At 33.4% G+C, this 27,176-nt stretch overlaps 2 protein-coding genes across 2 annotated transcripts in view; one reads left to right on the forward strand and one right to left on the reverse strand.

The window, feature by feature from the left end:
- Positions 1 to 1,244: 1,244 nt before the first annotated feature.
- rtf2 (replication termination factor 2) overlaps positions 1,245 to 27,176 on the forward strand; it is a 30,802-nt gene continuing 4,870 nt past the window's right edge. The window contains exons 1-7 of the mRNA XM_073851341.1: positions 1,245 to 1,397; positions 3,990 to 4,084; positions 4,679 to 4,772; positions 7,403 to 7,542; positions 8,775 to 8,853; positions 23,723 to 23,836; positions 24,094 to 24,145. Of these exons, the coding sequence (XP_073707442.1) occupies positions 1,329 to 1,397; positions 3,990 to 4,084; positions 4,679 to 4,772; positions 7,403 to 7,542; positions 8,775 to 8,853; positions 23,723 to 23,836; positions 24,094 to 24,145 (643 nt within the window). The 5' untranslated portion in view covers positions 1,245 to 1,328. The remainder of the gene's footprint in view (positions 1,398 to 3,989; positions 4,085 to 4,678; positions 4,773 to 7,402; positions 7,543 to 8,774; positions 8,854 to 23,722; positions 23,837 to 24,093; positions 24,146 to 27,176) is intronic.
- gcnt7 (glucosaminyl (N-acetyl) transferase family member 7) lies at positions 10,835 to 19,547 on the reverse strand. The gene is made up of 4 exons (XM_073852340.1): positions 19,332 to 19,547; positions 14,057 to 15,052; positions 13,790 to 13,885; positions 10,835 to 12,486 (listed from the first exon to the last, which is right to left on the reverse strand). Exons 2-4 carry the CDS (start codon positions 15,015 to 15,017, stop codon positions 12,284 to 12,286), a joined length of 1,260 nt encoding a protein of 419 aa, XP_073708441.1. The 5' UTR covers positions 15,018 to 15,052; positions 19,332 to 19,547; the 3' UTR covers positions 10,835 to 12,283.

Below are 27,176 nucleotides of genomic sequence, written 5' to 3' on the forward strand. Positions count from 1 at the left end.
CATGGTATTACCATAGTACAGATGTAGCCTACAAAATACACATTTATGAAAAAATAGAGCTTATATATTTCAAATATATTTATACACACACAGTACCATATATTTTATCACATGCACATCTTTTTTTTTTATAAAGTGAATATAAAATTGCTGGCATTATGATATATTAAGTAAATATATTGTCACATTTTTCACCTTGTGCACAGTATTATTCGATATATTGTTAACACAATATATTATTCTATATATTTTCAATATACATTTAATACTTTAATATTTTGATCGTCAACATATGCCAGTCATCTTCTAGGCTCTAGATATGGTTAACATATGAAATAGCTCTACATATGGCTTATTAATTTAAGTTTGTGGGGGGTTTGTCCATTTTTATGTTGTAGTTAGTGAGAATCACTAATATTAATTATAAATGATTCATAGTAAAGTCTGTAGAAATGATCACTTTCTGGAGCAAATTATTGTGACTGCAGTTTCTTAAAAATCCACAAATAGCTCATACTCATTTTAGCAGAGTTCATGCTCATAAAACATGGTATTACCATGGTACAGATGTAAAAAGTAACACCTCGCTACTCCTTTGTTCATTTTTGTGTACAATAAATACCGCCACAATGTAAGCTTTTTTGGGGGCCCTTGGGCAGCTAAGTCATAAAGTAGATTCAGACATATACCATGTTTTTATATATGTAGCCTGCCTTTCCAGCTACCAAAATATGTTCTAAGAACGTTCTGCCAAAATTAAGTAATGGAAATTTTATTTCTGAATGTTCTCTGATCATTGTTCATGATCATCTCTTGATATAATGTTCTTTAACCCATCTTTGAGGAATGTCTAATTAAAATGTCTCAGAAAAACGCTTACGTTTTGAGAACGTTATTAAAGAGCAGATAACTGCACGTTCTGTTTAGAAAACGTTTCCTGTTGGCTGGCTGGGAAGTACCTTGGAGTACCATGTGAAATCAATGTTTCGTAGTGTTTTGTGTCAAGATGAATAACTGAAGAACAGTATTTCTCAACGTATTGTTTTTATGATTTTATTTTAGTCATTTAATTGTGAACTCATTATTCACTTCAGTAATTTCTTTCGCCTCGTTATAACTCAGTATCGATCTCCATCTGGTGGTTTGTGTTTAAAACAGCATCTAATCGACATGCAATGTTTAAGCTGCTCTGTAGGTGGCAGCATCTAAAAAATAAATGCTAAGTCGCTGCTGACGCTCTTCACTGAAGCTCCTCGGTTGTTTACAGTTTTACCATTTAGCTTCCGCTCAAGTTTTCTCAGTAAAATCGTTTAAATCTTATTTCCACCATGGGATGCGACGGAGGAACCATTCCTAAAAGACACGAACTGGTTAAAGGACCGAAAAAGGTTGAAAAGGTAAAGACGTTGCGCTAAATGCTCGATAATTCTCATAAACCTGATGAAATTAGCTTGTAGCTTCTTAGCATCTCAATGTTTTTAGCTACTGTAGAATTTCAATAACGTACAGTTCATATGTACAATATACTTTATTTTCTGTGGATATAACATACATACTATAGTAACGTTACTTTGAAATACACCCTGATACTGAAATGTAAATGTTTATGTCATGGTAACGTTACATGTAATTTAGTACCGTGGCATCACAGTTTTACCATTTTTACTTTGGAGTACCATGGTGTTTCTTGAAATTCTATTGAGTTTTATTAAAGTGTCATAGTGTGTGAGCATTTTAACGAAACAGCACCGTCCTAAGTAAACTAAAACGATTTTCTGTATTTGCGTATTCATAAGCGCAACCGAAAAGTACAGATATTTTTGTAAGGGTTTATAATATGCACAGAAATACACTGAGGTTCACAAGTAAATGGCAACTGTGTACATAAAAATAAATGTACACAAATAAAATGTTTCATGTTAAATATTGAAATATCATAGCTTTTCGACCTCGCAAACTTCAAAACATCCATTTATTGAATCTGTGTTAAAGGAGTCATTCACTTTCAGAACAAAAATGTACAGATAATGTACTCACCCCCTTGTCATCCAAGATGTTTGTTTTCTTTCTTTAGTCGTAAGGAAATTATGTTTTTTAAGGAAAACATTTCAGGATTTCTCTCCATATAATGGACTTCTATGGTGCCCCTGAGTTTGAACTTCCAAAATGCAGCTTCAAATTGCTCTAAACGATCACAGCCGTGGAGAGAAGGGTCTTAGCAAAACGATGGGTTATTTTCCCAAACAAATTGCAATTTATATACTTTTTAATCTCAAATGCTCTGTGTGTACTCTGTATAGAGATTAAAAAGTATATAAATTGTAAATGGATTTAGAAAATAACCTATCGTTTTGCTTGATAAGACCCTTCTTCCTCTGCTGGGGAGCCTTTTGAAGCTGCATTTAAACTGCATTTTGGAAGTTCAAACTCGCGGGCACCATAAAAGTCCATTATATGGAGAGAAATCCTGAAATGTTTTCCTCAAAAAACATAATTTCTTTACGACTAAAGAAAGAAAGACATGAACTTATTGGATGACAAGGGGCACATTATCTGTAAATTTTTGTTCTGAAAGTGAATGACTCCTTTAAGGCCTTTTGATTCCTCCAAAAGAATTTGATAAAGTGGTTGAAACACTTTCACCTGATTTAATTCACCTGGTTAAAAGTCCAGGTATATTAGAATTTTCTTGGATCCATTGCATCATTTGGAAAAAGAAATTCTTAAGCTTTGATAAAAGATTATACAATTTTTTTTTTTAATGTTTGGTATAACAATGCACGTGAGGTCAGTTGCACACAAATAAAATGCACACAAAAAAAAGTTAAATATTGAAATATCATGTATTTTCGACCTCGCAAACATCACAACATCCATTTATTGAATCTTTTTGATTCCTCCAAAAGAATTTGATAAAGTGGTTAAAGCAATTTCACCTGGTTTAATTCACCTTGTTAAAAGACACTTTATTTAATCCAAGGAGTTCAGTTGTTACTCAGTCTACTTTGCTATTGGAAGGCTATCTGTTAGACAGGAAATGTAATAATAGGCATGTGCGCCTAGGTTTTCAATTCAAAAGGACAATTTCTTCAAGAGAAAAGTTCAACTGGACGTCCTTGGTTGGCGATATAGACTGGAAAAGGCCTGGCTTTTACCTGGGAAATATTGTATTTCTAAGAAGGCAAAGGAAAAATTTTACAATTTTACATAACATATATCCTGTTTCTACATATAACATAATTCTAATGTTTCTAAATATTTGGACATTGACAGCTCATGTTTTTTTGATTGTCCTTCATCCAAGCAATTTTAGTCTGACCTCATTTTATTTGATTCTGCCAAAGTTGTACAGTCCTTTAGTTTAAAAGACGTTATTTTTTGTTATAATAATTCTAAAAATAAACCCCTTAATTTTTTTATTTTATATGGTCAATTTTTCATTCACAAACAAAAATTTGCAAATAGTTCCCCATCTTATGCCCTTTTTAAAACTAAAATCGCATCTAAAATCTCTTCATCTTATAAATAATTAAAAAAAAGAGTAAGATTCCTGAAATATTATACAAAGGTATTTAAAGAAAATCCATGTATTTAGATATGGATCATTTCCTTATATGCGTTTGTTGGAATATCTTTGTAATATCATTGTAATGTCATTTACATTCTGTTTTTCTCTAACAATGTTTAATTTATTATTAATGTGTATATGTTTGTGTTTGTCATTAATGTTTAATTTTATAATTATTGGTCATTATTTTATGGATTTGTATGTGATCCCTTGGCTATGTTCTTCTTGTACTGTCTGTTCAAACATTAATAATAATAAAAAAAAGTTATGGCCTTTTAAGAATGCAATTAATATTTGTATTAATTGCACATACTTAAATGCACTGTATTTTTATGGAGAACTCTCATAAACCAGAAATCTTTAATATCTAGTTTTATTATGTTTAATTATTCTAATCTTTTTTTTTTTTTTTATTCTGCAGGTCGATAAAAATGCAGAGCTTGCTGCCAAATGGAAATATTGTGCGTTGAGTCAGGAGAAGCTAAAGCGGCCTATAGTCGCCTGTGAGCTGGGCAGGTGTGGTATTAAATTATGATCATGTTTTTGCTTATAATAGTGACATATGGCTAGCTGAAGCAGTTGTTATTCATTAATATTTCATATGATAAGCAGGATCATATAATAGGCAGGATCAGATGGTCATAATCACAAAATCAAACCCTTCAGGCTGATACAAGATCTCTGCTTCATGTCATGATCGCCTTTATAAGGGTTTATTTTGACCAGTAATGACTTTCTACCTTACATAACCTCTGTTCTAAAGATTTACCATCATTATTGCATAACAACCAACCATTGTTCAACCGTGGTATTTGAAATAAGATCAGACTAACCACCGTGAATGGATCCTCATGAAAAAGCTCCACAGTTTTCAATAGTATTTGAATGTTTTTTGGATAAGCATCTTTTAATGACCAATAAGAAAGCTGAATTCTCAGCTCTGGTTGGCATATTTTACCATATTTGAATTCACATGTGAAGCATGAATCAATGTGAAAAATCTGTTTGTCTGTATTAAAATAGTATTCCTGTATATTCTGTGTTATTTAGTATGTGTCTACAACATTTCTGCCATGTTAATATATAGTAAAATAATTTTTCTTCCACCAGACTGTATAATAAAGATGCGATCATTGAGTACTTGTTGGATAAGTCAGCGGAGAGGCCGAACATTGAGGTTGTGACACACATCCGTGGCATCAAGGTCAGTAAACGCAAATTATCATTTCATCAGGTGACATGCCTCCTCATGATGTTTGAACTGTGTGTTTTCAAGTTTTATCATTGAAACTATCTGTACATGCACTCATGCTGTAATTATAATGTGATTTTGGCAATATTGCCATTAAACTTTATTTTATATAAACATTTGATTAAACTGATGCGAATAAGCTCATGAGCTCATTAAAATACACAATTTTCTTGCATTTATTATGCTGTCTAGGTGTATGAAATCACTTTTGTAAATTTCATTTAATGCACACACCAAAATGGGGAATCACTTTGACCTACCTATACAGTCAAGCCTGAAATTATTCATACTCCTGGCAAATTCTGACTTAAAGTTACTTTTATTCAACCAGCAAGTTTTTTTTTTTATTAGAAATGACACAGACGTCTCCCAGAAGATAATACGATGATGTACAAGAGGCATCATTGTGGAAAAAATTATTACTCCTCTTTTATTTACATTTGAACAAAAAGTGTCATGTCCAAAATGATTCATACCCTTCTCAATAATCAATAGAAAAGCCTTTATTGGCTATTACAGCAATCAAAACTCTTCCTATAATTGCTGACCAGCTTTTTGCATGTCTCCACTTGTATTTTTGCCCATTCATTTTTAGCGATGAGCTCCAACTCCTTGCCATCACCCTGATCTTTAGCTCCCTCCATAGATTCTCAGTTGGATTTAAGTCAGGATTGGCAGCTGCAAAATGTTAAAGTTTTTTTCCGCTAACCATTTCTTTACCACTTTTGCTGTGTGTTTTGGGTCGTTGTCGTGCTGAAATGTCCACTGGTGCCCAAGGCCAAGTTTCTCTGCAGACTGCCTGATGTTGTTGATGAGAATTTTGATGTATTGCTCCTTTTTTATGGTTCCGTTTACTGGGATTAGGTTCCCTGGTCCACTGGCTGAAAAACACACCCAAAACATTAGGTTCCCACCACCATGTTTGACAGTGAGGATGGTGTTCTTAGGGTTGAAGGCTACTTCTTTTTTTACGCCAAATGAAGGCTACATCATTGTGGCCAAACAATTCAATTTTTGTTTCATGTGACCATAAAACAGAAGACCAGAAGTCTTCTTCTTTGTCCAGATGAGCATTTGCAAAGGCCAAGCGGGCTTTTGTGTGCCTTATCTGGAGAAGTGGTGTCCTCCTTGTTCTGCGTCCGTGGAACCCAGTGGTGTGCAGTGTCCGTTGGACTGTCTGCCTTGAGATGTTGCCACCAGCAGAGCCCAGATTCATCAGGATGGCCTTGGTGGTGATCCTTGGATTGTTTTTTACCTCTCTCACTATCCTCCTGGCCAGCACAGGTGTCACTTTTGGCTTCCGACCACGTCCTCTGAGATTTTTCAGTGCGGAATGTCTTGGATTTTTTAATCCATTGCGCAGCCGCAGGTCCTCAATGAGCTGCTTTGTCTTGACTGTCTCTGGCTGTGTCCAAATTCAGGGTCTGCATCCTCCTTAGGATCCTTCCTACCAGGATGAAGGAGGAGGGGTCCTCCGAAGACCGCAAAACCTGGAAGTAGGTGTCTGTGAATTTGGACAGCCTACCCTTCTTTCAGTTCCCTCCCTTACCCGTTGCTCATATCCTGTCGCCTAGCAACCGTGACAGCGCTAAGCAAGAAGTATCTGTACTGCACAAAACAAAAGAAAAGCGTTAAAAACAGCTTCAATCACTAACAAGAAATTAGCTGTGTGTAAGGGGATATTCACACAGGCAGTAAGAAAGAAGCTAGTTTACAAAAGTGATGTTTTTTAACATATAAACCTACAAATGTAAAAAAAAAAAAAGCTTAACGCTAAAACCAAAGACAACCGCTGTAAAAAAAAAATATTTTTTGAAACGCCAGTTTTTTTAAAAACTTACATCATTACTACCGCTCGTTTCGTCCGCCATTATTTGAAAATTCTGGAAGCGCTCTGCCGAAAGGAATTATGGGATAGGTAGGACGGGAAAGGATCCACCAGACCCATCCTTCCAATTCGGGGAAAAGGAGGACGTATTTGTGGGCCGCATTTGAAGGATCCTACGAATTTGGACAGCCTTCGTCGCGGCGCTGTGACGTAACATCCTTCAAATGAGTCCTCCGAAGGATGTAGACCCTGAATTTGGACCCAGCCACTAACCAACAGCAGAGAGCTTCTGTTTTTCACCTGTTGATCAAAACAGCTGTTCCCAATGAATCAGGGTAATTTGGATGCTTTAGAACAACTTGGACTATTTGGAATGGTATAGAATTTTGGATTTTCCCATAGACTGTGACAGTTTGCAAAGGGTGTGAATAATTTTGGACATGCCACTTTTTGTTCAAATGTAAATAAAAGCTGAGAAATATTTTTTTCCACAATGATGCCTCTTGTACATCACCTTATTATCTTTTGGGAGAAGCCTGTGTCATTTCCGGTAAAAAAAATAAATAAATACGACTGAATAAAAGTAACTTTAAGTAAGAATTTGCCAGGAGTGTGAATAATTTTGGGCTTGACAATAGTTTTTATTCATTTTTAGTTTTAGTTTGATCTATTTTAGCACACCAAGTTGTGCAATGAGAAATGTTTGTTTTATTATGGTTTTAGTTAACCCTAATAACGCTGGTGTGTTTGACAGGATGTGAAGGAACTGAATCTGACGGATAACCCAGCATGGGAGGGCGAGAGGCACAACATTAAAGGAGACTGTTATGAAGACATGCACTGTGCTATGTTCATCTGTCCTGTGGTTGGTTTGGAGATGAACGGAAAACACAAGTAAGTCCACAGCCGTTCAGCTCATGACCTGCTTTTGAGCACAACTGAATCATGCTTTGATTCTCAGTGTAGCGTACAAAATCAACTTTAAGAAAGCTAATCGTTGGTGGATTTAATGAAAGTCATTGTTATAAGATCAATGATATACATTGTGAGTGTTCAGGAAACTGTTTTAAAAACAAAGCAATACTATTGGTGCACAAATTAAATGCTTTGGCTTTAAAATAATTAAAAATGTAAATAAAGTTTTAGACAGGAAAATTGGTGGTAGTTTGGGTGTATTTTCTCAATGTAATTTTCTAATACATAAACTAATAGTCATTGTTAATATGTGTTGGTTCATCATAATACATTAATCAATATTAATTTATACAACTTGAAACGATAAATGTATCAATATATGTAGAAATTAAGATTAATAAATGAAATAAACGTATTGTTGATTTCTTAAAACATTTTGATTATTTTGAAAATATCATTCTGCGAGAGATTTTCTCTGTAATAAGGTTTAAGTTGTTAATTTTAGTTAACTACATTAATTGATGTTAATTTCAGCATTTACAAACACATTTTTATCTAATAATGTTCAGACATGTAATGTGTCATTGAAGTGGTTGCTGTATTTTTATGTAAATTAAAAAAAAATTTATTCGGTAACACTTTACAATAAGGTTCATTAGTTAACATTAGTTAACCACATTAGTTAACATGAACTAATAATGAACTGCACTTATACAGCATTTATTAATCTGTGTTAATGTTAATTTCAACATTTACTAATACATTATTAAAATCTTGTTAACATTAGTTAATGCAGTGTGAACTAACGTAAACAAACAATGAACAACTGTATTTCCGTTAACTAATGTTAATAAAGATTAGTAAATACAGTAACACATGTATTGCTCATGGTTAGTTCATGTTAGTTAATACATTAACTAATGTTTAGCTAATGAACCTTATTGTAAAGTGTTACCTTTTATTCTCATATGTAGTCTAATGCAGTAAAAATTTTAAAACGGTTGTTATGAACATAATTTGATACATAGACATACAAAAAAAACTATAGATACTCCTTTGAAGTGTAAAGCTACCAAGTGGAAAGTACGTGTTCATTTTTCCACACTGAGCATGTTAAATCAATAGTCAAACTGAGATTTTCCTGTTTGAATGAGATGGTTTTTGTGGTAGTAATCACAGCGTTTTTTTTTTTCTTTTTCGTCTGTCTTGAGGTTTTTATACCTGCAGACCTGTGGGTGCGTTTTCTCAGAACGAGCGCTCAAAGAGGTGAAGACCGAAATCTGCCACAAGGTATGTAAAAAGCAATGTTCCTGTTATCGCTCTCATCTTTTCCATTTGTCTTTGAGTAGGTGCTTTATTAAAACAGCTGTATGTTAATAATGTTCCTGAAATCTTAGACCATAAATAACCAGCGGCATAAGCTGCATTTAAGTCTTTGTTTACTTTATAAAAATTGTCCTCGTGAATTATCTTAGTTAAATATCAATCAAAGGTCAGTGATAATGGTTTACAATAGACCTTAGTGTGTTTTTATTCAGCGTTCAGTTTTTCATAAAGGCTTATGGCTTTTCATAAAGGTTTTGTTTGTAGGCCTGCTTTACATTATTAGTTTTTAGTGGATCTTTTATCTATTTGTTTGCGCTAATGCACGTTCACAGCCTGAAAAATGCTGCTAGTTTTATTCCTAATAATAATAATCATTAGGATTTTCAAAAATGTTTTTGAAAGAAGTCTGTTCTGCTCACCAAGTCTGCTTTTATTTGATAAACAAATACAGGAATATTGTGAAATATTATTGCAATTTAAAATAATTGTTTTCTATGTGGTTATACTGTAAAATATAATTTATTCCTCTGATGCAAAGCTGAATTATTTAGTAGCCATTACTCTATTCCTCAGTCACTTGATCCTTCAGAAATCATTCTGTTTCAAATACATGTAAATAGTGTTTTTTTTTTTACTTATTTTTTTGAACCTTGCTTTTCGTCAAAGTATGAATCACTGTTTCCAGAAAAATTAAGCAGTATTTGGGCTTCAATAATAATAATAATGATCAAGGAGCAAATCAGCATATAAGAATGATCTCTGAAGGATCATGTGACACTGAAGACTGGAGTAATGATGCTAAAAATTCAGCTTTGCATTACAGAAATAAATTATATTTTAAAATATTTAAAAATAGAAACAAGCTATTTTGAATTGTAAAAATATTTCACAATATTAGCTTTTGCTGTATTTTGATCAAATAAATGTAGCCTTGGTGAGCAGAAGAGACTTCATAACATAAAAAGAATAAAAAAAAAAAAAAAATCCTAATTCTTCCAAACTTTTGATGTTAATGCAACTAAAGTTTAACAGTCAATCGGATTTCTATATGAAAGCTGTTTGGAAAGTTAACCAGTTTAACTGTATTTATGGTATAGCACACTTTGAGTTGCTTTATCACAGAAATGTGTTGGTTTTCTAACTTGCACCCACTAATCACTGACTCACAAATATCTAGTTTGTCAGTTTCAAATGAGGATGTGGATAATGAGTTATCATCCCAGGTGCAGATAAGCTCAGAGTTAAGCAGTCAGCAGCTCTGGTTGTGTTTTTCTTTGTCCAGGTGATTTGTCACCTTCTCTAGTGTGTTTGCGATTGGACAGAGTTGGACCGTGGCTAATGAGTGCAACTTGTCTTTCACTCTCAGTAGTGAATCATTAACCTCCCAGTCCCCAGTCTCGGTCTAATTGGTTTTAGGCTGAGCTAGCCTGCTTTTCTCTGTGGCATTTGTCTCAATTAATCTGAGCATTAAGGTGGAAATAGGGAAAATGCTTCCTGCAGTCTATCTCTTCTCCAACCGGCATAAACAAGTCAGATCACAGCGTGGCATGCTGTGCTTGGACAAACATTCAGTAATATTTGAATATAGTATAATGGCTATTCATTTCCAAGCAAATTTTTAACTATTCTTGGTGTTGTTAATCATAACCCGTGGTTATGTATTGTGTTACACGCGTCTAGGTTTTGAATAGGCATTTTTCTTTCTGTCGTTAACACCAGGGAAGGGAAAGCTGACCATATATGTGACCCTGAACCACAAAACCAGTCATAAGGTTAAATTTTACAAAACTGAGATGTATACATCATATGGAAGATCAATAAATAAGCTTTCTATTGATGTATGGTTTATTTGGATAGGACAATATTTGGCCGAGATACAACTATTTGAAAATCTGGAATCTGAGGGTGCAAAAAAATCAAAATACTGAGAAAATCACCTTTAAAGTTCTCCAAATTAAGTTCTTAACAATGCATATAACTAATCAAAAATTACATTTTGATATATTTACAGTAGGAATTTTACAAAAAAAAATCTTCATGGAACATGGTCTTTATATAATTTTCTAATGATTTTTGGCATAAAAGAAAAATCAATAATTTTGACCCATACAAAGTATTTTTGGCTATTGCTAAAAATATACCCCAGCGACTTAAGACACATATGAGACTTCAACCTTTTTTTTTTTTTTTTGAAAAGCATTGCTTAGAGCAAAGGTGCCCAAACCATATAAAACGAAGGGCCAAAAATCAAACTTGATCTAGGACCATGAGCCAAAATAAATATTAAAATATATTTATTACATTTTAAACATTACAAAAAAAAACAATAACTTTGACACATGGATGCCAGTTATACCCTACCTCTTTGTGGTGATATGTTTGACTAAATGTCTATTAGTGGTCATGATGTAAATGTTTATGGCTATAATATGTCCCTCTGTTAGAATCAGATAATTTTTATATGTTGTTAGGAAATAATTTTTTCTATCCAAGTAAAAGAGGCTTATTTATTAAAACCACAATGGAGATGAAAGTGCTTGATATGTTCGGATGGGGTTTCAACGATTCAATACAACTCACAGCGCTGAAAATTAAGCATGAAGTCTAAACACTATGAACAGTGTTGAGATCAAAATTGAGCAGGTTTTCATGTTTACATAATTTGCATGAAAATTTACATATTGAAAATATGCGGTTTACATTATGATAGTATTACAGAGACATGCCATAATGATGCTCACTAAACTTGGGAGTAAGGATTGGCTATGCAAGTAAAAAAGAAAATCACAATATTTATCAAATATTTTTTGTTTTTAAAGTTTATTTTACTTCATATACTTTTTATCATTTTCCTTCTATATATAGTTGTAGTTCAGAATTTTTAAATAATTCTATGACAAATTGTAGTAAACGTTTTTGTTGTACTTTGATCTGGCCATGTATTTTTTTTATTTACCTTAAACAGTGCATTATGCAGTTAATAAATAAAAATAAATATAAATAACCATTACTATTAACAGTACAACAGTAATATTACTCATAACTCACATAACAGTCATTGTTCACATGTTTTCAGCATTTACACATCACAAGCTGCGCTGTCATGCGTCGTGAATATTGACGCAATAAATTTGCACCGTAAAGCAGAAAATGTTCCAGTGAGGTTTCTGTTTATCCTTCCTTAATGTCTGCAGTGTCCATGAGAGATGGTACTTTGACGTCAAGAGGAGCGAGTGTTTGCTGATATTACAGATCATTTAGTGATACACATGATGTAGAGTTTTGAGTGCATGCAGAAGCCTGTAAACGGAGTGAATTTCCCTGTCCTTGACTTTTCGGTGATGTTTGTTTAGAAATAGTCCCCTGGTTTTGAAATGACAGTGCTGTTCATGACTTAGACCTCTGTGGTGAGATGCCATGATAGTTGAATGGGAACCGTAGCCTGCTGGAGAACTCTATGCCGATGCCACAGTTCCAGACAATCCAGGGCTTCTGGAAAGCTTGCGGTCTCAAATTTATTCGCAAACATGCTTTCTGTTTTGATAAGCCACGGTAAATCGTCAATCCCGTAAACACAAATATCCCTCACGTATTGTCCTGTAGAAACAAACACAGCAGGTTTAATACCCATAGACACTGGATTGCAATCCTATGTTTACATGATAATACAGACTGTTGTTGGCAAGCTGTGATATTATGATGACTGCGCAAAAGCCTTAAATGGCTCTGTCTTAATATCTAGCTTTTTTCGGGGTTTCTGTGGGTCTTACAATGTTTGAATTCGCCCGTTCTCAAATTAAGGACTAAAAAGCTTTTAAATTGGAGAAGGATGTCTTCAATTCATAAAGTTGTTGCATTAAATGTTGCAATGCATTATATTTTTGGTTTGGTTTCCAATACAATCATCTAAACAGCCTTAAATTAAGATCGTTTTACTTGACACGCAAACTGAACATAATCTTGATTTCTGAGAAAATGTTTATACTTAGTTTCAATTTAAAACAAGAAAAAAAAGGTCTGTGAGGTGTGAAAACTTTTTTGTATTGAATTAAGTTTATTTTTTTTCTCAGCCCAGTAGCAGATTTTTTTGTCCTTGTTTGTGTTCATTTTTTATAAATTTCTTATAAAACAACTTATTTAATGTATCCAAAAGTATGCAAAATATGCTGCTGGGGTGCAAAATCTATAAATCGGTGCTCTTTCGTTACGGGATTCTTTTATGTCCTTAAACTCATCAATCCAAGGCACTCAAAAAAACTTGTGAAAAAATAAAAAGGCCTTTTATTCACATGGTTTTAATCTAAAACAGCAAACGTGCACCAACGCGTTGCGGCTTACTTGCCTTCATCACCCTGAAATGTGAATAATTTTTTCAGTTTTTCGAGTGCCTTGGTTTGAGTTTTTTGAGATTTTGAGAAATACAAATAAAATTGTAATCTGTGGCAAAATAAAATGATACATTGACACTGGAAAACAAGCCAGAAATACTGAGAAAGAACATCACTTTTTTTTTTGCATCTGAAGGAGTTGTAATTTTATTTTAGCGCTTAGAAGCAGATTTTTCAACCTAAAAGCAAACTAAAATTGAAATCGAAAAGTTATGTTTATCTGTTGGAAGTTGTATTTTCAAACTTTGCAGCATTGCAAATACAAGACTTTACTTTTAGAGAACATATTGATGTATTGTTTCATTTAATTTATTTCTTAATTTCCTTTACTTGGTGACTAAAAAAGGTAAAGTATTACATTTATCTTCATAAAACCTGCAGAAATTATTCTGAATAAATTTGGCATTGTGCACTAGAAATATTGTTCGTTCTGTGACAAATTGCTTTGGATAAAACCGTCTGATAAGTGCTGTAATGTCAGTGTTAAAAGTGTTCGCTAGCCGGTCTCGTACCTTTACAGCCCTGGTGTACTTTCCCTTCTTGGTCCCTCCATTTGATTGCACGAACGTTACCTTCCCATTCACCTTCTACGTAACTGCCAGGTGCTTCTGAGTAAACATGCAAGACCAATTTTGTGATTGGGAGAGATCACATATTTATAAGCAGTTTTCTGTCATCAGTATTGCTGTTATCTTGCGTAATCTCTGACTAGAACTAACACTGAGTCAACATTGCATTCAAAAGCCTAAGATAATCATGCTTCTTGCATTCTCACTTACCCTTCATGTGGTTTAGCGTCACCCAGTAATGCTCATCAGGGCTGAAGGTGTCTCTAGACCACTCCAGCAAGTCATTGGCCACCTTGTCTTTGAGGACAAACTCCACAAACGGTCTCGTCAAGGAGTAATAAGCAGTCCCAAAGTAAATTGTCAGGTTGTGAGGAGGTGGTCCCTTCTTTTGACCCTTGCCTTTTGGTGCGACATGAGTGCCTTTTACCTCCTCGTACTGAAATTCAGTTCTGTGCTTCATAGTCGGTGGCTGTTTGATTCCCGGCGTCATGTTCCTGTTTTTCCATTTGGGTTCTTGCATGTACCTGACCAGCTCCAGGTTGGTCTGAATTGGGAAGTCCTGGCCGCACAGATTTATAACTCTCTTCCATTTTGTAGGAGACTTCACCAGGTCCTTCATGCAGTTTATGTCAGCCTGCAGACGGGAAAACCCAGCGTAGGTCACCTTTTCGTTGACGGACGCCACAAAGACGTTCGGGAAGCACCTAGATAGGTTTCTGACGCTCGTCTTATATTCTTGTGGCGCTTTAGCGTCTATGTGAATGCAGTAGACGTTCTGTGGTGCATAAATGGCTCTCAGTAGCCGTACAAATGTTTCTAGTTCTTTGTGTATGGTGATTATGAAAGCCAAAGGGAAGTCTTTTTCTTCTTTGCTCAGCGGCGCCATAATAAAGTGCAGATCTGACTGCAAAAGAGTGCAGTTTGCATCTGATTTAGTCTCATAGCTGATTTTTTTACTGTCTGTTCGCTGCCGTTTGAACCAGGGAGTTGCGGGTGGTAGAATGTCACAGTTTTTTGGGGCTGGTGTGGTTTGGCTGCTGTTAGCAGCCAAGTTAGTTGATGGAAGAGGAGTGTTGGATACGTTGGCTTTCAGGTAAATGGCGGAACATATCAGAATGCAGATTCCAAGGCAGAAGAGAAAACTGCACTTGGTGTTCTCAAGCTGGACCATAATAGTCCAGCATCTGAAAAGCAGCTATAGACCTCCTGAAACAGAGCAGAAGAACAAAATGATCAGAGAGGCACTTGGGAAAGTGCTCAAATATACATCCTCCTTTTTGTTAATCATTAAATAAGCACTGAAGCACAGAACTGTTTCATAAATCATGTTGATAAAAAAGTGAAAGCAGTCTCTTCTGTTCGCCAAGGCTGCATTTATTTGAATAAAAATACAGTAAAAACAGTAATATTGTAAAATACAATTTCAGTTTTATTACAATTTCAAAGAACTGTGTCCTATGTGGATATATTGTTAAATTAAATTTATTGCTGTGATCAAAGCAGATTTTTAGCATCATTATTCCAGTCTTTAGTGTCACATGATCCTTCAGAGTTTATTCTAATATGCCAATTTACTGCTCAAGAAGCATTGCATTATTATTATCAATTGTAAAAATAGTTTTGCTGCTTCATATTTATAAGGAAACCTTGATACACAACCATTTTTCACATTTTTTTTTCGATAAATAGAAAGTTCAAAAGAACAGCATTTATTTGAAATAGAAATCTTTTATACATTATAAATATCTTAACTAGCACGTTTGATTAATTGGAAGCATCCTTGATGAATGAAAAGAATTCAATTCTTTAAAAAAATATCATTATTCTTAAAGAATTTTTGTGCTTTAAACAAATACAGACTTTTCCACAGTTATTTTCTGTGGTAAAGTATCACAGAATCATTAGACATAAAGTGTAACACTTTATAATAAATGTTAACAGAAATCACAGACAAGTAAGAAACAACAGAATTACAGAATTTAATAATCTATGCTAATGTTAATTTGTTAGTTAAACGTTCATTTAAAATGCATTGTATTATGGTAATTTGTACAATTTGAAATGTTACTGTACTTTGAAATTAACATTAACCAGTATTTCTGAGTACTGTTAAGATTTTGTTGCTTGTTATTTTATGTTAGCTTAATTCATTTTAAGCAAGTAAACATTTTGATGTTTGAACTATAATTATTCCATGTTTAAATAATGAACAAATTTGCCTAATCTAGCTTCTGAAGGTGAATCATGTCACTCCAGAGCAGTTTTAGAGCACGTTTTGGGTGGCTCCATCTCAGCTGTGTTGTGAAGTCATGGGCAGAAGTAATCATATCATTACATACATGGGTTGGATAAACATTTTTCAGTGGGTGTCTCCATTACTCAGGAGTATTTTTTCCTTTCTCATAATGACGCATAATGGTGTGGCCCCCTTTGACAGTAACGCCGATTGTCTTCACATTTCTAGAAGGGTACAAACATTTTTTTTCCCCAACCTGGCTCTAACTCTGTTGTGGCACTCTTTTCTAAGCCCAGCAACCCTCGGGTTTCCTTTTAATAGCACCCTAGAGAGCTGTGTTCGCTGCTGGAGGTCCCAGTTGCTGGACACAAATGAGCTTTGGAGATCAGTTTTAAGTCATTTAATGAACCCTCAGGGGTTTAGAAAACACGCTGACATTGTCACCTTAAAGAATGAAAAGCACACACCGTTCTATTAGCCTAACGTAATGTGTACAGTGTGTGAGCTGTTAGTTACACGTTAGCTCAAGTTTAAGATCGCTATCAAATCATATCTAGTTTTAAAGCAATCCAGAGGATTGTAAAAATGGTGCAATGGGATTTTAAGAGCTACTTTTGGATGACAGCACTGTATGTCTCTTAAGAAGGTGTGACTGAGTTTTACTAAAGATTCATTGTCACTGTGAAATGTGGTTGGCTTAATATTTAATAAAAAATAAATGATTTAACAAATTATTTTTCTATGTATATTTACGCTTACTGTATTATTTTATTATCATTGAGATAATGCTATAGTTGGTAATGCATATTAACATATGTGTTTTTAGTTTAGTTAATTTAGTTTTGGTTATTTTATTATAAAATAATTTTAGCAAAAACATTTTTTAAGGTTTTAGTTGTCTATAATTACCGTGAGTCATCCCTATGCAGAGTGTTTCAAATAAGTTGCTTATAAGGTTCCTTTTATATAGGATGCTTTCTATATATAAAGTAGCAACTTGTGGTTCACATCAGTTCCTTGGTTACATGTGATGCAAGTGTTGCAAGGTTTGCAGATATCCTTGCATGCCTCACATAGATCAATATGAGAGGATGCTGTGGTTTTGGGTAATGCTTTTAGCACGAAGCACATGTAACTTCTGCAGAAACTCATCATCAACACCCTGTTTAGTAGATCAGTTGTTAAAATGAGAACACAAGTTGCCAACATTTTGCATTATTAAAGACCTCTAGATTTCTCTTCTTGACCAAAATTTTAGCATATAGTGATGTTGATGTATGTTTGCATCAACATAATTAATGATAATCTATGTCTACGGCTGTATTAAACTGTATTGACTGCTGTTGTTCTTTTATACCAGGGGTGTTAAACTATGGTCCCGGAGGGCCGCAGGCCTGTACATTTTAGTTCCAACCCTGCTTTATCACACATTGCATGTTGTCAAACTAGCCTAAATGACTTGATTAACTGGATCAGGTGTGGTTAATGAGGGTTGAATCTAAACTGAGCAGGGCTGTGGCCCTCCAGGAACTGAGTTTGACTGTTTAATAACTTTAATAGGAATTGCATTATCATAAATGGTTTAAGGCAGGGTTCCATTTTACCCTGGAGAGCAAATGCCCTGCGGAGTTTAGCTCCAACCCTGATCAAGCTCACCTACCTGTGATTCTCTAATGATCCGGAAGATCTTGATTGGCATGCTCAGGTGTGTTTGATTAGGGTTAAATGGATCTCGTTGGCCAGATTTGAGGATCCCTGGTTTAAGGCAATGGCCAACAAACCAATTACTAAAGAAAACTTGTGCAACTTCTACTTCAGTGGAAAAGTTTACATCGAGCGGTTCTCTAAAACGACCTTTAAAATATATACAGTAATGAGCACAGTTGCAATACATTTTCATGTTTTCACATGACCAATGCTGTTTTTGACATGAGCTCATATGTGAAGATTTGGGAAAGCACAAAGGCAGCTGTATTTCTACTGTAATGGGATACAAATTGATTTTTTAATAAAATAATTATGTAAAATACAGTAAGAAAGACACTAGTGATCTAATACAGTGGTTCTCAATCCTGGTCCTGGGGGACCCCTGCTCTGCACATTTTGCATGTCTCTCTTATTTAACACACCTGATTGAGATCTTCAGCTTGTTAGTTCAGTTCATGGATCTCTCTCCTAATGAGCTGATCTCAGTCAGGTGTGTTAAATAAGGGAGACATGCAAAATGTGCAGAGCAGGGGTCCCCCAGGACCAGGATTGAGAACCACTGATCTAATAGACCCTTACTGCAGGTTTGAAATATGTGCACAAATTAATTTTTTTTTTTTTTTTTTTTTTTTTTTTTAATTCTATAATTTTTGTTCAGTAAATTGAATGCAGGTGTACATTCTTAAAAATTAAGGTGCTTTAAAAGGTTCTTCACAACGATGCCATAGAAGAACCATTCAGTCATAGATTCTTTAAAGAACCATCTCTTTATTACCTCTTTATAATCTGAAGAACCTTCTTTCACCACAAAGAATGTTTAATTTTAATGAAAAAGAAAGGTCCTTCGGATGTTAAAGGTTCTTTATGGAACCATTCAGACAAAAAGGTTCTTCTATGGCATCGTGAAACAGTGTAACATCAGCAAATCTCTAAAAAGAATCTCTAAAAATTGTGTAATCTAGGAAGGTTTATTAATGAGTTTGTCTCAAGTCTTGAATATTGATTGATTAAGGAAGTGATAAAAAAGCACATGAAATTTAAACTCATTCCAGCGTTGGCGTTAAGTATTAATCACAATACTGTATATTAATCACTTTGAATAGAAAGCTTCCTGAACTTTAGCACATATGCTTTCATTGATAACACAATCTCAGTGCCATTTTGTTGTTTTGTACCGAATGGAACTGAGAAAGATGATTGATTTTCGACGTGTCTCAGTAGTTGTTAGGTAGCATGTGAACTTATAAAGCACCTGCTAACATAATAATTGTACAGTCAAACCACAGGCTTCAAGAGCAAAATTGGTATCGCTACCATTGTGCTGATGAAGGTGAAAGATGTTTCTTTTTTTTTTTCGATTGTATGTCTACTAATAGTGTATAAGCACTCTTTATACATGATAGATTTGACTTTTAATATAGTTAAAAAGCTAAATGAAACCTCCTTACAGGCTCTCCCCTACACATGTTTTGGATTTCTCAAACATAAACATCAAGTGCATTAGACACAGTCCAATAAATCTATGAGTCAAAGTGTGCCTACCTTTCAGCTCAAGCCGTTTCCACTTCTGTAAATGGGATTAAATATTCACAAATATGCTGACATCCACATGACCTCTGTCTAAAAAGCTCCTTCATAAGCAGCAATCCCCTGCCGAGCGTTTACTATCAGTGCCTTTCTGAGAGAGAGAGAGAGAGAGAGACTGCTCTGGCTGTGAGCCGGCTATCGCTGTTATGAGTTCGCTGTGAAAGCACGGTCCTCCCGAGTCTCTGGGGCTTGGCTGCTCGGTAACACTCCCCATGACAGAAGGGGAGGAGGAGCTTGAGGAGGTGAAATACGGTTGGTCCAGTTCACGCTGTAATTCACACCTCTTTTGCTTTTAACACTCTTATCTCAAGAGAATTGTATTGTTGTTGAGCATGACATTTCATCAATACCATAATGCCTAACCAGTTCTGTAACCTGTTCTGTTCATGTTTATGGTTGACTAAAGCAGTTTTAGCAGACCTGAATGACTTTCATACATAAAGGCAGGGATTTAGGGATTTAAATTAGTAAACAAATACTTGCTAATTCTGACATAATTAGGTCAGTTCTTTTATTGTTTGCATTTTGATGTGAATAAGGTCAAACTTCAACAAGCTTCAACTGGACTTTAGCAGTCCATTTATATAGTAGCTTTGTGTACATAACATTGCAAAAAATGTAATTTGGAATATTGTTCAATAAGGAAATTGTGCACAGTAATATCATAAATGTGGGAATTAGCTACTAATTCGTTCAAATAGTTGTCGTCTGCATAAAAATGAATATTCTGTCATTTAGTCACTTAGTTTGATTATTTGCATTTTGAATGTGAATAAGGACTGTCAAGCTTCAAAAATAACATAAAGCTAAACATATCTAGCTTTTTAAACAACTGGCCAAAATTGCACTTTTTTTTTTTTTTTTTTTTTTTACAAAAAACACTTATAATTTGTAATGTTCATTGAGGAAATTGTGTACTATATGATAGGGAATGTAGGAATTAGTTACTAATTGGTTCAGTTTTAAACAAATAGTTGCTGTCATGCATAAAAAATGACCATTTTGTCATCATTTGGTTATTTATTTTGTTAATAAATAACCAAATGTCGAGCTTTAAACAACAATAAATAAATAAAATAATAAACATCTGTAAATCTGTAAAAATAGCTACTTTAGCAGTCCATATGTAGTATCTTTGTGTAAACAGCAGAACAATAATGTTTTTATTGCAGTAATGCAGTGATGCGCATTAAGGACACAATGCACATTCCTGGTCTGATTGTGCACAAAGATAGTAAATTGTGTTCATTTTGATTTCATATTGACTTGATTATAGTTGCTATTTTGCGTAAAAATGTAAATTTTGTCATCATTTAGTCATTTATTTTGATCATTTGCATTTTGAGTGTGAACAAGGAAATGTTGAAGAAAATTTAGGAATTTGTTCACAATAAGGTCAGGAATGTGCATTAAGAAAGAAAATTGCACTTTTTTATTTCATATTAACTCTAGTTAATTGCTACTTTGCATGAAAATTCTGTCATCATCCAGTCATTAATTTCAATCATTTGCATTTTAAATGTAAACAAGGACTGTCTATACGTTGGCCTCTCTCGGCCACCGTATGTCTAGCTTCAAAAAAGCTCAATAAAAAGCCATGTTGGCAGTACATATTTACTTTTTGTAAACAACAGACCAAAACTTTACATTCATTTGCAATATTGTGCATCGAGGGAATTGTGCACAGTAAGATCATGAATGCGGGAATGAGTAACTAATAGTTGCTATCATGCATAAAAATGTCATTTTAAATGTGAATAAGGACAGTCAAGCTTTAAATAAATCAAAACGAAACAAAAACTCTGTAAAAATAGCTACTTTAGTAGTCCATATGTAGTATTTGACATAGAGACTGTAAATTGTGTCTGTTTTGATTTCATATTGACTTGATTATAGTTGCTATTTTGCATTTGCATCAACATCTAGTCATTTATTTTGATAATTTGCATTGAGGAATTTGTGCACAATAAGGTCAGGAATGTGCATTAAGAAAGAAAATAGCCCTTTTTAATTTCATATTAACTCTAGTTAATTGCTACCTTGTATGAAAATCCTGTCATCATCCAGTCATTAATTTCAATCATTAGCATTTTAAATGTGAACAAGGACTGTCAAGCTTCAAAAAAGCTCAGTAAAAAGCTATGTTAGCAGTACATGATTACTTTTTGTAAACAACAGACCAAAATATTACATAATTTGCAATAAAGTGCATTGAGGAAATTGTGCACAGTAAGATCAGTGATTTATATAGATAAAGTAAATGTCCATTTTGATTTCATGTTAAAGCTTCAACCAGATTTAGCATAGTTTGTTTAGTATTCCGTTTGTTTAGCAAATCTCTGTTTGCTCTCTCCACCTCCTGTACTCTTCGTCAGATGCCTGCTTTGCAGATAAATGTGATTCCAGATGCATTAGCTCCTTGTTTTTTCCCGACACGAACGCGGAGACAGAAAGCAACCGACCTGTAGCGAGCCCGAGGGCCGGTGGGCCGTGCGTGATGAGCGAGGGAGATTAGCGCTCTTGTGTGTGCTAGTGCTGCTCATGTGCAAGACAATAGCTGTTGCTAAATGCCTTTGTCATTGTGTGTGTGTTTGGCTTTCAGTTAACTTAGTCATCGGTACAAGATTCTTTCTGCTTTTTAGGCAAAGCTGTCATACCTGCTTTATGACCTGTTCTGTGATATATTAACAGTTCTTCAGTTTGTGGATTTCGCTTTCAGGCAGTTTTTTAGGTAATTAGTAATTTTAACTAATAGTATACTTGTGTTGTGTTTTAGTCTTAATGACTTTACTATGTACATAGTAAAAAAAAATGATTATTGGGGTATGTTTTCCAAGAAAATACTTTTTCAGTTTTTCTTCTTAAAATTTCACATTTAATTTAATGCGTTACTTGCCTTTTTTTGTCATTTCTGAGTGAAAATTATTTCAACAACCATGTTTTTTTTTTTCTTTTCTTTTTTACCTTCAACATGAGAGAATTTTGTTTTACTGTAATTTTCTGTGTTTCGACATGTGTAAAGAATTATAGGTTAAATGAAGCTGTAATATTTAGTTTTAGTCTAGTTCTTAAGCCAGGTTTGATCTCTCTGTAATTCCTACTGTTTTGTAATGCAGTGCCTTTGTTGTATAATAACAAAGGCTTAGCCGTTCTAAAACCTTCGATTTTTCTCCTCTCCGAGACTTGGTAATGAATATATTTCCATGTGTAAGTAGAAAAACTTTGAATGAATCATACACCTAATTTAGTCTCCAGCAACATTTTCGGAAAGTTTGAGCCCAGGGGTAGAGATTACTCATGCCTCAGAAGTCAATAATTATGTCATAATTTGTACATTATTCCTTAATCTTTAAATGCAAGCAACTTACCCCATAGACTTCCATTGTAAGGGTGTGATTAATAACCTGAAAGATGAGTTCAGTGAAGTCTTTGTTAATTGGCAGCCTATCACAGGTGCTATGGTTAGATAGGAATGTTTATTAAACCTAAAACATTCCTTTAACTTACCAGGTATGTGAGGAACTAAGGTTAAACATAGAAAGGACTATCAGGAGTTATCTATTAGTGTAGGACAAATGTCAATATTCACTGATGTTTTATCCACCCGTTTTGCCTCAATGAATCAGACTAAAGTAATGTTTACATGTGATTATCTGTGAGATAATCACAAATCATCTGAGCTGACATAGTATACGTTTTGATAACTCAAAACTATGACAAAACACACTGACACAAATACAAATTCAATTAAAACTGGAATGAAACGAATTATCCACAACTTCTTAGAGATGTGTTCAAAGAGGAGACGGTCTGTTTGTTGTTTTGCAGATTTAAATAGATTTTTTTTAATTGCAGCTTTTCATTTCATTGTCAGCTATAAAGCATTTAAAAAAAAAGTTTTTTGATTTATTTGATGTGCATTTAAACCCCACAGCTTTTAGACATCTAAAAACACCAAATACACCTAATTTAGTCTCCAGCAACATTTTAGGAAAGTAAAGGGTAAAGATTACTCATGCCTCAGAAGTCAATAACTATGTCATAATTTGTACTATATTCCTTAATCTTAAATGCAAGCACCTTACCTGAAATAGACAATAAAGTGTAGTTGGCAGGTGATTTTATTTTTTATAATTTGTTTTTTAATTATTGTATTTTATTTCAATAGTTTTTTTTTATTATATATGCATGTTTTTGTGTTTTTATTTTATTTATTTAATTTAATTTGTAATTTTTTATTTTTATTTTATGTATTTTTTTTCTGCCAAACCTAGCCATTTAACAGTATTTAAAATTTTCAGTAATTTTAATTTTCACGTTCTTGTTATTGTGTTTGTTTTTAACAGTGTGGAGATCCTTTTCAAGAAGACGACCTTGTGACGCTGAATGGGACTAAAGAGGAGGTGGAGAAGCTACAGAAGGCCATGGAGGAGCGCCGTTTCAAGGCTAAAACTGCAAAAGTAAATTGATTCCTTGCTGGTATAGAATTGCAGTGGTCTTTGTGATGTGCTTGTTGTAAGCTATGATTAAAAATTACCAGCAAATGCATTACTGTAATGTAATCTGTAAGAGATGAGGAAGTGAAAATGCACACTGAACATACTGAATGAGCAAAAAACGCTTTCACTTCCTTTCTTTTACCTTCCACGTTCTTTTATTTCATATGATTTAAAAAAATAAATAAATAATGTTAGGAATTTGTATTTTTTCTGTACAGAAATCAAAGAAGAGCAAGGATGCTAAAGTCTCCAAGTCGCAAGATTCAGCAGGTACAGTAACACACATTGTTTGCTTTATAAATCACATTGAAGTTTCTGATCACTCTGCATCGAGTATTTCAGAGACATGCTACATAAAAAAAAATCAAAGGAATATTTCACCCAGAAATTAAAATTTGGTATCATTTACTTACCCTTATGTCATTCCAAGCTCTTATTAATTTCTTTCTTGTCATGTGGAACACAAAAGTGTGAATACATTTCACTAATAATCATCAGTGGCTCATAAAGCTGTCAAATCTTTTTTTGCAGCATGTCACAATCAGTCATGCGGTGATGATTCAGTGCGACTGACTGTGGCGTTAAAATATTTAGCAATGCGATATTGAGCAATGCAATACTATGTTGTTGTGTTTTTTTTTTTTTGTGTTTTTGTTTTTAGTATAATTTGTACACTATTAAAATGTTTTTATATTGTGAATTAGCTTTTATTTTTAAATTTTCAGATTTTATATATGTAATTTTGTCATTTTGTAATTTTTTTTTGTAATTTTCTTGTAAAAGTTTTTTACTAATATATATATATATATATATATATATATATATATATATATATAATATTATTTTTTTTTTTTTGTAATTTTATGTCATTTTGTAATTTTTTTTGTAATTTTTTGTTAAAGGTTTTTACTAGTTGGTAATTGTATTTCAACATTTCTAATACATATATTTCAGCTTTCAATTGACAAAAATATTTTTACAATTTTAGTTAATGCTAACATTGTGAAAGAGAGAAACATTTTCAGTACATAGGTAGATAACAAGAAAATAATGTATTTGGCTTTATAAGACCTGCAAAATAGTGCATATGAGCTACTTGTGACTTCATTTTAAAGCTGCTGTTCACCATCCACTTCAGTTCTGCTTTAAATCTCAGTTTATTGTTTGAGCTATTGAGTCATCTTAAGTGCGACTAGGAGACTTTTCTATGTAAAGATTGTTTAGTTTTCCTGTGGGTGTATTTTACTGTATGTAAACAGCCTCTGTCCCATGCGCATATTGTGTCAAACTTGTACCGGGTTTACCAGCTTTACCGGCATTGCATCAAGACAGCTTTGTCAAGACAGATTGAGGGTGACCTTAAACAGATGAGCTCAGTAAGATATTCAATCACACTAGTCTCATGTTAACACCCATAATGGCACAATGGACCTTTATGAATGCTCTGTAAGGATGTTGATTTTATATCAAATAGTCTTTTTTTGAATAAACTCAAAGTTGAAAACTTCACAAATGCATAACTGGACCAATATTGAGCTTGTGATCAGAGTCTGCTTTTGTGTCAGTCACAAGGCAATTCCCTGCCAGAAATGCCCCATAGACTTCCATTGTAAGGCTGTGATTAATAGCCTGAAAGAAGAGTTCAGTGAAGTCTTTGTAAATTGGCAGTACATCACAGGTGCTATGGTTAGATAGGAATGTTTATTAAACCTAAAACATTCCTTTAGCTTACCAAATATGTGAGGAACTAAGGTTAAACATAGAAAGGACTATCAGGAGTTATCTATAGTGAGTGTAGGACAAATGTCAATATTCACTGATGTTTTATCCACCCGTTTAGTTTTGCCTCAATGAATCAGGCTAAAGTAATGTTTACATGTGATTATCTGTGAGATAATCACAAATCATCTGAGCTGACATAGTATACGTTTTGATAACTCAAAACTATGACAAAACACACTGACACAAATACAAATTCAATTAAAACTGGAATGAAACTAATTATCCACAACTTCTTGGAGATGTGTTCAAAGAGGAGACGGTCTGTTTGTTGTTTTGTAGATTTAAATAGATTTTTTTTTTTATTGCAGCTTTTCATTTCGTTGTCAGCTATAAAACATTTTAAAGAAAAATAAGCTTTTGGATTTTTAGACATGTTCTAAAAACAACCAGATAAAACAACCTCTTTGTTCTCCCCACAGAAATGGGAAAATCCACACTGACTACATTTATTGCATTTACTGCGGCTCATAAAAGTTCTTTGCCCTGTTTCATGTTTGCTTTTAGATTGTACATTTACTAATGAGCTGTTAAAGATTACATGATATCATCTAGATTGTCAGTAGGCTTTAGCAATTATATTATAGTGTGGTTTTATTATTTTATACTATTGTTTTCTGTCTCTGGATGCGTATCACATTTCTGTGAGCTTTTTTATGAATATTATTTTGCTAGTGTAAACAAACACATAATTGTGGCAAATAATTTTTTTTATTTATTCTTTTTATTTTATATATTTAATATGAGCTGCAAGTAAAAATAATTGAAATGCTGTGTATAATAAATTTAAAGTTAGTTTTAGAGTATGACTTTTACAGTGGGATAGCGCAAATATTTATTTATTTAATAATGTTACAATATCATATATGGCATATTTAACATCAGCTATTCAAAAGCATCATGCATATTCAACATTTGTTGTTTTACTTAACTAAAACCAAAATCATTAAACTTAAAATAAACTTTTTATTTTATTTAGCAATATTATTTTAATTTATTTTAACTTGTACTAAAATAACTAAAACCAAAATCAAATTTAATAAAAACTGTATAGACACGTTCAAAAGTAGTAAAAGAAAAACACAACAAAACCTAAAACCACAAAACAGAAAAAAAGAAAATTAAAATACAAATAATGTGTAAGTGTATGAGGGTAGATGATGCATCACATTTCTGTGAACTTTTTTTATGAATATATTATTTTTTATTTCTTTAATATGAGCTGCAGGTAAAAATAATTGAAATGTTGTGTAACAGCACATTTCTCTGAGCTTTTTTCTAAATATTATGCTGGTGTAAACATAAACATACTTTTTTAAAATAAATTTGTTTTATTTTATTTGTATTTTATTTTATTTAATATGAACTGCAAGTAAAAATAATTTAAATGTTGTGTAATAGTTTTAAAGTTATTATTTATGGCATATTTAATCAGATATTTAAAAGCATCATGCATATTATCAGAAAACATTTTTTATGTTTAAACCAGGGTTGTTTTACTTAACTAAAACTAAAATCATTA

This window comes from Garra rufa, chromosome 12, assembly GCF_049309525.1.
Source record: "Garra rufa chromosome 12, GarRuf1.0, whole genome shotgun sequence".
Taxonomy (NCBI): domain Eukaryota; kingdom Metazoa; phylum Chordata; class Actinopteri; order Cypriniformes; family Cyprinidae; genus Garra; species Garra rufa.

Coding starts and splice junctions, on each gene's coding strand:
- gcnt7 (XM_073852340.1), bottom strand. CDS start 15,017: ATGGTCCAGCTTGAGAACACCAAGTGCAGTTTTCTCTTCTGCCTTGGA. Junction 13,886..14,056: donor GACGCTAAACCACATGAAGG/GTAAGTGAGAAT, acceptor ATGTTTACTCAG/AAGCACCTGGCAGTTACGTA. Junction 12,487..13,789: donor AGTACACCAGGGCTGTAAAG/GTACGAGACCGG, acceptor TTGTTTCTACAG/GACAATACGTGAGGGATATT.